General features: G+C 34.1%; 1 protein-coding gene across 1 annotated transcript in view; it reads right to left on the bottom strand.

Annotated features, from left to right (window-relative positions):
• Positions 1-6941: 6941 nt before the first annotated feature.
• The window catches only part of LOC115218631 (post-GPI attachment to proteins factor 2-like), a 152071-nt gene continuing 146188 nt past the window's right edge, over positions 6942-12824 (bottom strand). The window contains exons 4-5 of the mRNA XM_029788543.2: positions 11771-11879; positions 6942-7149 (exon numbers count right to left, since the gene is read on the bottom strand). Of these exons, the coding sequence (XP_029644403.1) occupies positions 6977-7149; positions 11771-11879 (282 nt within the window). The 3' untranslated portion in view covers positions 6942-6976. The remainder of the gene's footprint in view (positions 7150-11770; positions 11880-12824) is intronic.

Genomic DNA, 12824 nt, shown 5'->3' with positions numbered 1-12824 from the left:
TCATACAGAGATTGAACCCATGTCATATAAGATGGCTGGACCATATTAGATTCATCTATGGCTCCCTTCTTCTGTAATTTTGGCCAAATTGCTTTCGTTGAGTTATGTCAAAAGTTCTTTTCCTTATAATCTTTATCTTCCAGTCAAATCTATATCCCCCACCCCATGTTTTCATTAGAATTCTCTTTGGGAAGGTTTTGGGGACGGGATTATTGTTTGTTGATGATGCAAAAATATGGTCAGGATTTTTCATGGAGCAGTAAGGGGCAGAGAGTAACTTCTTCACTTTTTTTTTCTGAGTTTCTAGTCAGAATTGGTTGGGTCAGGTCTTGTATTATGATAGATGTGCGTTGATGTGAAGGGTGAGTGTCCTACAAAGACAATGAGGAGTGAAAACTAGTAATATTTCCCATTGCAACTTAGAAAGCATTAATTCAGAGTCACACACACACACACACACATATAATATATATATATATATATATATATATATGTATAATATATATATATATATGTATATGTATAATATATATATATGTATGTATATATATATATATAATATATATATAATATATGTATAAATATATATATATATATATATATGTATAAATATATATATTATATATATATATATATATAATATATATGTCTTAAATATGTTTTTAAGTCAAAACAATGCAAGTTATAAAAATCAATACAGATCAATGGTTAGTACTACTAACCATTAAAGTATGCTTTTAATTTTTTAACTTCCATAGTTTTGGTTTTAAAAAAATTGTTTAAATAATTAAATTAAAGCATTTATATATATATGTTTATAATATAATATATATATATAATATAATATAATATATGTATTATATACATATGTATATATATTGTGTGTATATATGTGTGTGTATATATATATATATATATATATACACACATACAGGTAAACATACCGATTGTGTGAACATGTGTGTGCATGCATATATATGCGTATGTTTGTGTGCAATGTGCACATCAACACAAATGCATGTTTATAATATTTAAAGAAAAACAAAACACAAAGCAAAATAACTTTTTTCTGGTAATAATGGAAATACAGAAATAGAGGGACACCAGTCACCAGATGTACTTATATATGTTGATTAAAACAATGCACATACTCTGAAATTGTAAAAAATAGAGCATCTATTTTCATTTTTAACCAGTATTATTCTTATTTATGTTCCATAAGAAAGAACTTGTGGAATATAAAGAAAAAATAAACAAGAAAGAAATATGAGGTGAGAGGGTCAATAAAGGGAGTTAACTGGGAAACTTCATTTTTTTTTTCGATATTTCGTAAAATTACAAAATAAAATATTCATTTCTTTGGTAGGCCTTGGTGTTACGTCTCTCGATTCAGTAAATATGGCAAATGATGGGCTTCGATTTTATACGATTAAGAGCATAAAATCAAAAACACCACAGTTGGCAAATAATTTACATTTCTCATTTTTTTTTTCATGGAGGGGGGGAGGAGGAGAGACGTGGGCAGAGTTGGATCGGGGATATTTGAGTTATTCTAGAAAGTTCTTGTTAAATGTGTCATATTTTTCCTTGACAAATTATACGTATGTGTGTGAGTAATATGTGCATGTGTATATATATACATATATATGTAGCTACACACGTGTGTGTGTGAATACACATACAAACATATTACAAGATATATATGTGTATGTGTGTGTGTGTGTATATATATATATATATATATTATATATATATATATATAATTTAAAAATAGGATAAAATCTTCATAAGAATTTATCAAGTAGTTAGTGTGAAAAACCTCATAAGAGAAAAAAATATGTTTATTTATTTTAGTAGTTTTGACTTTAAGAGTCCCTCCTAGCATGAGGCATCTATGTGTAATAGTGCCCTCTATATAATATATATATAGAGTGTATTGGAAGCCAAAACTCCACAAATCAATATTCCAAGTATCTCATTTCTGATATTTTAGGCTCTGTCATAAACAAATCAAAGGAAACTAATTATATACCTATATAATAATAACAGGTTTTGAATATTTTAATGTTATGATGATGATGATGATGATGATGATGATGATGATAAGCTTTTCATTGGATGCAGAAAAATGTTAGGATCTCATTAATTAGCAAATGAAACTGGAGAGTTTATGGAAGGCGGGTGTGAAGTAAATATATATATATATATATATTCAGGAAATAATAAGTAGGTGCGTAGAATTGCAGATGTATATTATAAATATCCCTGCATTATAAAAACATTGCGTTCCTGAAAATTTTTGAATAATTCCACAATGTGAAACTTGTTTCCATTTTGGGTAGTTTAATTCCTTATTGTGGCAAGATTTCCTGGAACTTGATGCTTAATATATATGAATAAAGATAGTGCGGAGGATGACAAGTTCAAATACAAGACGTAGCTTCTTTTTGAACTTGTCACACTCTGGAACATTTTTAGAGTAAAGAATACAGTACTCAAAGATATATTTTAGACTTAATAAAATATTTGGTTATAGGAAACTTCGCTGTAGACATTTTTGCCGTAGGAAAATTTGCCATAAAACAATTGCAAAATGAGAAAAAAATAGCTGTTTTCTTAAAATGACAACTTCATCGACTAACCTACCAATTAGAGAAAGGTAATTTCTTTAAAACGAGTTATCTCATGTGCAGTCTAATTATCTGCCTCTTTTATGGCAAAATTTTCCCACAGCAAAAGTGACCATGGTGAATTTTCTGGAATTTGAATTAATCCAGAATTGTTAGTTTGAAAAGATATATTTTGTCTATGGGTCTATCAGAACCTAAAGAACCATATTTAGGAAGAGCTAATTTATAATTTATGGTAAAAAGGAAGGAAGGGAAAAAGAGAAATTAAAACTGTATGATGTAAGCAACTTAAAAATTGAAAGGAAAATTAAAAACAACATAATATTAATAAGGAATAACTTCTAGAAAATGAAGATGTGGAATTTAACAAAGAGGCCAAGAAGCTTCAATAGTTTCTGAACAATTTTAGAATTATATATTTGGGAGGTTTATAATAGAGTAATAACTACTTATGTGCATGGTGCAATCCCCCAAATAAATAATACCATGAAAATTTTTAAATTGTAGGATCTCGATACCAACTTTGTAATATTTTCTTAATCTCCACTTTCAAGAAAATTCCTTCCTTTAAATTTGTAAGTTATTTCCCTTGCACACTTCACATAATTTTAGCTATGAATTTACCTTCTCTCTTGTGTATATTTTTAATTCTAGTTTACAATTCATATTTTCGTTTATACTCATGCCTTTATACACACCAGTTTGTTTTTGTTATCCAACTTCACTCTCTCTTCTTGGAATGAATTTTCTGCCAACAGTTACTTTTATTAACTAAAGAAATCAAACCACTTTTTCTGAATCTAGCCAGAACATAAGACATTCAAATATTTCCTGCATTCTAGAGTAAAATATATACCATTTCCTTTGGTCCGTAGATAGCAATTGTTTAAAGATCAGAAACATTAAAATCAACCCAACAATTTGTGAAGGTGCATTCATCCTCCCTGTTCATACTCAAGTGTGTGGTGTGTGTGTGTGTGTGCATGTGTAAATTAGCATACATACATATATACATATATAAGTATGTATGTACATACACACAGACATGTATGTATAGTTGCTCAGAGGAAATATGACATCATCATTTTAACTTAATGTTTGTGTGTTTATGTGTAAGTATTATATATAAATATATTTATTATATTATATATAACTGATGTAATATATGCAGTAAATACATATATACACCTGTTTCTGAGTATAGCTGTAATTATTATACATAATTCTATACATCCAGATAAAGTTGTTACGAAACGGTCACAGAATGACATGACATTCATCATCTTCCTGTCAAATGAATTGCTATGTATACAACCTGTGATCTCCTTGGGCAAGTTTCTCAGCTCATGAATACATTCACATTCTAATAATAAGTTCACCATGGAAATGTGAATATACATGCAATTTTACAAACAAAGACTCCATCATCTTCTAAATATGACTATGATGATGATTATTAGGATGATGGCAGTCGGTAAGCAGCATTCTAGTGTTGTTAATACTAACTTCAACAATTAAGTAAACATTCCGGTAACAGCTCAAGTGAGTTCCTTGAATACCATCATAACTAAAAGTCAAAGTTACCCATTCACAAATAACTTCCCATTCTATGTGAATATAACCACCTACATAGCAAAGTTACATTCACAATTGTATATAATTTCTATCAACATGGGAAACAGCCATCCATACATCTATCCATCCATCCATACATAAGCTATAAGTAACAATCATTTTTGCTGCTAATGTATGCGTTTGGCACAGAGTTAGCTGGGCACCAATCTACTATGGCTCATGCTTGGCATAAAGCTATCTTGGTACTGAGCTTCTATTGGTACAGAGAATCAAATGTCTGAGATTAACAGAGACGACTGTCTCAGATAAACTATAATTCAACTTGGATAAGAACCATTCTGTATCGACACTGGCATGCAGTGACTATTTGTAGAGAGTGACAGATAGGATATATCACATTCCATTTTACTGTCAATTCTGTTCATAACTAATGAAATAAATTTGGAAGTGGCTTTATTAAAGTAAGTGAAACTAGACTTAGTGCAACGAAGCACCTGTGCCCCCAAAATTTATGAGATGTCAGCAACCTAGAATGGTGTTTGGGTCTAGAGAGACAGCTGACACTGTTAATATTGAAGAGAGGTGCTGTGTATGTTGTAACTCTTAGTAGATTAGATCTGAATATAATATATGGCAGCACAAGAATCCTTGGTACTCTGTGTGGAAGCTCAACTACAAGGGATCTAGTTTCAAATAGGATTTAACAGCTAGAGCTGTAAGCATCAAAGGAGCTCATCTATTTCAGGGAAGAACAACAACGGGGACTAAAGTTAAATTACTAAATCCACCTGTTGTGTAATTATGGTGTAATCATGAGGCAACCAATATATTTTATGAACATCAGAATTTAATGATACATTAATAAGTGGCCTTTTATTTAGCTTCCATAAAATAAGGAACAGAGAAGAGTTGAAGGATTTTAATGAAAGTTGCAGCATAAGAACCAGTGATGTGATATGAAGGCGCCAACTTGGAAACCAACTGTCAAACACCTTCTGGTAATGAGGTTTTTGATTATGTCTACAGAAGATATTAACTGAGAAAGCAACTGGGATATCATAAGTATTGTTGCAGTGGATACATGTATATATGTATGTGTGTCTGTATATACATATATATATATATATATATAAAACACTTGAATCTGTAGCTCTACTCTTGTGCTAGTCTTGAGTTTGATACTTGGTAAACTGTCACCTAACAACTGCATAATTTGTAAGAATAACACAGGTTGTATGACAGATTACTGAACAGTAAAACTCTGGGTAACAACCTACAAACTCAAGCTTCACTTAAATACCACATCCATTTGATAATTTCACTAAAACACATGCTATTATTATTATTATTATTATTATTATTATTATTATTATTATTGCTACTGTTGTAAACAGCATCACAGTAATTAATTAGCTGCAAAAGGTTTTGTATGAAAATTCTGTAATGAAATTTAGGGAGACAGCTGTTATTTCAGACATTCAAAAATAATACAACTTGCATAGAATATCTTTGATTGTGCCCTTCTAAGACGGATATATCTATGGTAGGATATATATCCATGGTGAGATATATCCATAATGAGATAGATATAGATTTCAAAGAAAACGTTGCCCAATAAGACACAAACTTGTTTTGTACAGAAATGCTTTTGGAGTGTTTAAATAAGCATTTTTTTTTCTTGCTTTGGGTATTTTTTGTGGGGTATAAAGAAAAAAAAAAAGGAAAGAAATTGAGTTTAGAACAAAATTATAAATAGCAGCTCTGTGTCTTTGAATAGGTGTGTGTACAAACATACATACATACATACATATATAAATATACATATATATACACACATATATATTCACATGTATACACATATATACATATATATATATATACATACATATTATATAATACATACATATATATACATATACATATATATATATATAATATATATATATATATACATAATATATATATATATACATATATACATATATATATATATATACATACATATATATATATACATACATATATATATATACATACATATATATATATATGTACTTGCATAGCAAGTGACTTGATTTGAGATTGTGTGCTGGAACGAAAACAATTGCAGCGTGGAAGGTGTTTATAAGCCATTTAAGAAACGCACAAAAACCGTTAGATTCACTTCAACATTTAAATTTAATTTGCCAAAATATTTTCATCGCTTTGAGACGACAGCATGGAATTTTGTCAGTGAACAGGTCGCAGTCTCAAAGCGACGAAAATATTTTGGCAAATTAAATTTAAATGTTGAAGTGAATCTAACGGTTTTTGTGTGTTTCTTAAATGGCTTATAAACACCTTCCACGCTGCAATTGTTTTATATATATATATTTAAGTGTATATATATATATATATACATATATATATATACACACATATATATATATGTATATATATTTGTTTGGTTTCATCGGTTAGAAGAAGTGAATGTGTGTGTGCAAATATGTGTTTGTATTAGTTGTGTATAAAAGAGAGAAATTGAACTTTCATTTAGAATCTTGCGGAGAAAGAAGAAGAAAAAAAATCACGGAAAAATTAATAAAGAAAAAACAATACAAGCTACAAACACACAGAATCACACACACACACATACCTCCACAAAAAAAAACCCCCACAAGCATCCCTTAGCAAGATTCCAAGTTCCCTGTCCCCCCCCCCATCCCATCCCATCCCCAGATCTTTGACAGTTTTGTCTTGACGTTGATATTGAAGTGAAAACATGATGAGTGTTATCGTTGTTTTTTGTTGTTGTTTACAAGCATTCCATTGATGGGCAGCGTGCTGTAGACGGCTGGCGTGCACGCGTAGAATGTGACGTTTCGGAAATCGTAAGCGGCAGTCATATGGAAGCCCATATTGGTGTAGGCAATCACATACTCACACAGAGAGAACCAACTGAAGGCTGAAACAGAGAAGAAGAAGAAGAGAAACAGAGTGAGAGATCGATTGAGTGAAATATAGATTGATTGGATCACATGTGTAGGTGTATGGGAAATAGGTAAGGTAGAGTGGTGGTGGTGGTAGGGGAAGAAATATGGATGGATTCTGCATTTGAAGGGAAGAGATCATCATCATCATCAATAATAATTTTAGTCTTTATCTTTTACCTTTTACTTCTTTTAGTCATTGGATTGCAGCCAAGCTGGAGCACTGCCTCGAAGTGTTTAGTCGAACAAGTCAACCCAAAGTACTTAATTTTTGTACTTATTCTATCAGTCTCTTTTGCTGAACTGCTAAGTTACAGAGGTGTAAATGAACCAACACTGGTTGTCAGGTGATGGGAGAGGTTGTGGGGACACACACACACACACACACAGATGCATGCACACACACGCATATGTATACACAATGGGCTTCTTCACAGTTTCCGTCTACCAAATTCACTCAGAAAGCTTTGGTCAGTTTGAGGCTAGAGTAAAGTAGCCCAAGCGGCCATATAATGAAACAATACCAAAAACCAGAAGTAGTAAAGCAAGTTCTTCAACTCCACAGCCACGTTCTGTGCCTGTGTCCACTTCTTTCGGGTTGGACAGATCTTCTCCAAGACAATATCTCAATACATGGCACATTCCTCCATTCTTAACTTTGTGTAGGACTCAGCGTAATAACACAGATCAGCTCTCACCACGTCTGGCCATGTCTTCTTCTTTGATCTTCTGTTCAGAGTTCCTGTCTGCCGGAATCTCTTGGCACCAGATTGGGAGGATTGGACATGGTTGTTTGGATGCTGATAACCTGACACGGCTGATTGGAGATTCAGCCTGGTTTGGCAACAGCACTTTTTGGCACTGGAAGCCAAAACACACACACACGTACACACGAACAGAAACATTGACATACGGATAAGAAAGAGAGAGAGAGAGAGAGAGAGAGAGAGAGAGAGAGAGGGGGAGGAAAAGACCTCACAGTTTCTTTATTGAACATGGCTGACGTAAACACTTTCCATTTCCTCATACACTATGAAGGGAAATATGCTTATACACATAAAGAGAGGGAGAGAGAAGGGAGACGGAAGAGGGAGAGAGAAGGGAGGCGGAAGAGGGAGAGAGAATGGAGGGGGGAGGGGCAGAGGGAGAGATAGGAGGGGAAGAGGGAGAGAGGGGGAGGGGGAAGAGGGAGAGAGAAGGGAGGGGGAAGAGGGAGAGAGAGGGGAAGAGGCAGAGGGAGAGAGAAGAGGGATTGAGAGGGGAGGGGGAAAAGGGAGAGAGAGGGGGAAGAGGCAGAGAGAGAGAAGGGAGGGGAAGAGGGAGAGAGAGGGGAGGGGAAGAGGGAGAGAGACGAAAAACATTAAAATGTCTGATATCAGATAATTCAGTTTCAAGCCAGTGACACTAAAAAGGCTGTGCCAACATGTCTCAATTTCTTGTTACTGCTTTACCCACCTGTCATTAATTATAGGCATTTCATGCCCATATATATATATGCATCACAGAATCTCCAAAAACTAGGCATCAACACCCATGCATTGTCTAAGCCTAATTAGATTATGAAGGAAACCAAACAAAACCAAAGTGATTCCTACAAACTACGAATCTACTTTACAAGAATGAAGGACAGAATAATGAGGCTAAGAAATAAATCAATCATAATCAAACATAACAAAAGTGTATTCCCATCAGCGGTTGCCAAACAGATATCACTATGGTTTTGACACCTGGGCAGTACTGTTCAATCCAGCAGTGTCAACAGCATAAAACATATAAACACTAGCTGGGAATAAACCAGCTTATTAACTACAAGTAACTACATCAGATTAAACAAATAATGGTAACTTATAGCTACAAAATAGTATCAGCAACAAAGCACTAATTCCAAAAAGGACATTCAAACAAAAAACAAGTGTAGACAACTGGATATTTTTTGTTTCTCAATCAACATCATGAACATGACATCACATGCAAAACAAGCTGAATAAAGCTTAGTGGAACATGACATCTCATAAGCAACATCTTTGAACAATGTACAAGGAAAAGGATAGGCTGAGATCAATATCGATGAAACTAGTTCAATACTATAAAATAAAATTAACCAAATGAATTGCTTATTAAAAGTAAAACAATAAAAAAGGGAAATAGAATGAAATTAAGTTAAAAAAATATATATACATACATTATATAATATATATATATATATATATATATATATATATATATATAATTAAAATAGGTAACAACATTTCCTAGCTATAAAGAAACTAAACAATCCATTGTAATTAGCAGCTAACGAGCTCGTTTTATGCAGAGCAAGAGATAGACAGGCAGAAAAAGAAAATCAAAGGTAGAAACAAATAAGAGTGATAAAGAAAAATATCAAGAACAGGATTTGAACACTGGACCTTTCTAAATTTTTTTTTTTTTTTATGGTTTAAGCAGAGAAAGGGCAGCGGCCATGGCTTATTTTTTTTGCAGGGTCTCCAAGACAGGTGGAGGTAGATGAAATCACAACACATGGTTTGTTACAGTAAGGGAGAGTATTGTCTCTTACTGGATATGAAGTTTGGATATTTTACAGCAGAGTTGCCTCTGCTAAAGGCACTCAAGGACCACGGTGGCGGTGGTGGCTAAGTCAAGTGACAGGCCAAACATCTTGTCAGATGATGCTGCCAACTTGCAATAATAATAATAATCCTTTCTACTGGAAGCACAAGGCCTCAAAATTTGGGGGAAAGGATTAAGTCGATTAGATCGACCCCAGTGCGTAACTGGTACTTATTTAATCAACTCCAAAAGGATGAAAGGCAAAGTTGAACTTGGCAGAATTTGAACTCAGAATGTGAAGACGGACAAAATACCACAAAGCATTTTGCCCAGTGTGCTAATGATTCTGCCAGCTCACCACCTTCATAATAATAATAATAATGATAATAATAATAATAATCAGGAAAGTATTAGATAGTTGAAAAGAACAGATAGCAAGGTACCGTAGGCTGCAGGTAGCAAGCCTGCTACACATGCAAGACTCCAGAAGTTACAACAAAACCTGAGATAAAAAGAATAATAATAATAATCATCATCGTCATCATCATCATCATTTTTCATGCTGACATGGGTTGGATGGTGAGACTTGGGTCTGGGAAGCCAGGAGGCTGCACCAGGCTCCAGTCTGATCTGGCAGTGTTTCTACAGCTGGATGCCCTTCCTAATGCCAACCACACCGAGAGTGTAGGGGGTGCTTTTCACATGCCACCGGTACATGATCCGGAGGAGGTTGGCAACAACCACAATTGGCAGTGCTGGCATGTTCAGATGGTGCTGTTTATGTGCCACCGGCACGGGGATCACGACTGCAATTTCCATTTGATATTGATGTTGATGTACTTGACTCAGTAGGTTTCCTCAAGCACAACATGTCGCCCTACAATCCAAGGTACTTTTGAGTCGGCTGGGGCTGGTTATGCGAATCCTTTCTACTATAGGCACAAGGCCTGAAATTTGAGGGGTGGGGGTTTGTCGATTACATTGACCCCAGTACATAACTGGTACTTATTTCATCGACCCTGAAAGGATGAAAGGCAAAGTCGATCTTGGTGGAATTTGAACTCAGAACATAGCAGCAGACAAAATACTGCTAAGCATTTTTCCCAGCGAATAATCTTTTCTACTAAAGGCACAGGGCCTGAAATTTTTGGGGAGGGGACTAGCCGACTACACTGACCCCAGTGTTTCACTGGTACTTAATTTATCCACCCTGAAAGGATGAAAGGAAAAGTCAGAATGTAAGACGGATGAAATGCTGTTCAGCATTTTTCCCAGCATGCTAACAATTCTGCCAGCTCACCACCCTAATAATAATAATAATAATAATAATAATAATAATGATAATAATGATGATGATGATGATGATGATGATGATGATGTAGGTTTTGAAGAAAGCTGTTGTTGGTGTTGTGATTATGAATGCCAGAAAGTGACAAAGAAAGAGAAAAAAACTGGTTATTCATTCATTCTGACCCATGAGAGATATAAAAGGTAAGTTCCCGAGCAGGATTTCAATGTAAATGGGAAACTTATAAAGGAGGGAGAGCAACAAAGAGCAGAAGTGACACAGAAAACTAGTTTTGTTCAAAGTTTAATCAAGCTCAATGGGATAAACTGCGGACGACGATAGAATACTACGAAGAGAGATGCTTGTTTGTAGATTGTGCAATGGCAAGTAGATGAGTGTGTGTGTGTTTATATATATATATATAAAGACACACACATACTCATACACACACACAATCACATAAAATAAGAGAGAGAAAAGGAAAGAAATAAAGACAGAAAGAAGCAAAAAATTAACAAACAAAGAACAAAATAAAATCAATTTACCCCACCCCCACAAAAAAAAACGGAAAAAAAAAATAGGCTAACAAATTATAAAAAGTCAAACAAAGAGTGAAAAGTAATAAAATTCAGAAAATATATATTAAAAATTGCATAATAAGAAAAAAAGAGAAAGAGCAAAATGAAGCAGAAAGATTGATTAAATAACAGAAAGGGAGAGAGAGAGAGCGAGAGAGAGAGAGCATATTTTTTTTTTACCTAAAGGTTCGCAATGAAAACGGTGCTTCACAAAGAAAAACAAGAGACCAGCAGTGGCAACCATTATACTGCAAAACATCAGCACTTTCCACTTGAAAGATTTCTCATCCTGAAAGGAAAAAGAATTTAAAAAAAACAGGTTATATTTGGTTAAAACATAGTTTACAAGCACTATACATACCTACATATATATATATATATACACACACACACACACGTATGACTGTGTGTGTGTATATACAAACACAAACACGTACATTATACTAAATGATCACGACATATCTATCTATCTATCTACCTACCTACTTATCTATCTGTCTATCTACCTATCTATCTACCATCGTTTAATGCCCGTCTTTCCTTTCTATTTATTTCTATCTACCTATCTATCTATCTACCTATCTATCTACCTATCTATCTATCTATCTACCTATCTACCTACCTATCTATCTATCTAACTATCTATCTATCTACCTATCTATCTACCTATCTGTCTATCTGTCTATCTACCTATCTATCTACCTATCTGTCTATCTACCTATCTGTCTATCTACCTATCTATCTATCTACCTATCTATCTGTCTATCTACCATTGTTTAACGCCCGCCTTTCCTTTCTATCTATCTATCTGTGTTCATCTATCTATCTGTCTGCCTCTCTCTCTCTCTCTACATACATACAGAGGCACAGGCATAACTGTGTGACTACGGGGCTTGCTTCATGAATGCAAGGTTCCAAATTCTACCTCACTGTGTGGTACATAGAGAATACTACCAATGATTACAGATAACATCTGCAGATCTTGGCACAGTGCCGCATGAGCCTGGGCCATGAAGTGTCCTTCTTGTTAAGCGATACACAACAGATGTGAACTCGTGATCTATAGATTGAGAAAACCCCAATATGTTGACCACTGTTGTTTCACCTTAATTTGTGTGTGTGTGTGTGCATGTATGTAATGTCGTGTTATTTAAGTGTACAACCTGTTGCATGTTTGGGCTGTTGGTTACTAAGCCAACCACCTTACCAAATTTGCTTGGTAAAGAGAATGGGC

Source organism: Octopus sinensis, linkage group LG13 (assembly GCF_006345805.1).
Source record: "Octopus sinensis linkage group LG13, ASM634580v1, whole genome shotgun sequence".
NCBI lineage: Eukaryota > Metazoa > Mollusca > Cephalopoda > Octopoda > Octopodidae > Octopus > Octopus sinensis.
The sequence above is the reverse complement of the archived record's forward strand: the minus strand, read 5'-3'. Positions and strand labels throughout refer to the sequence as shown.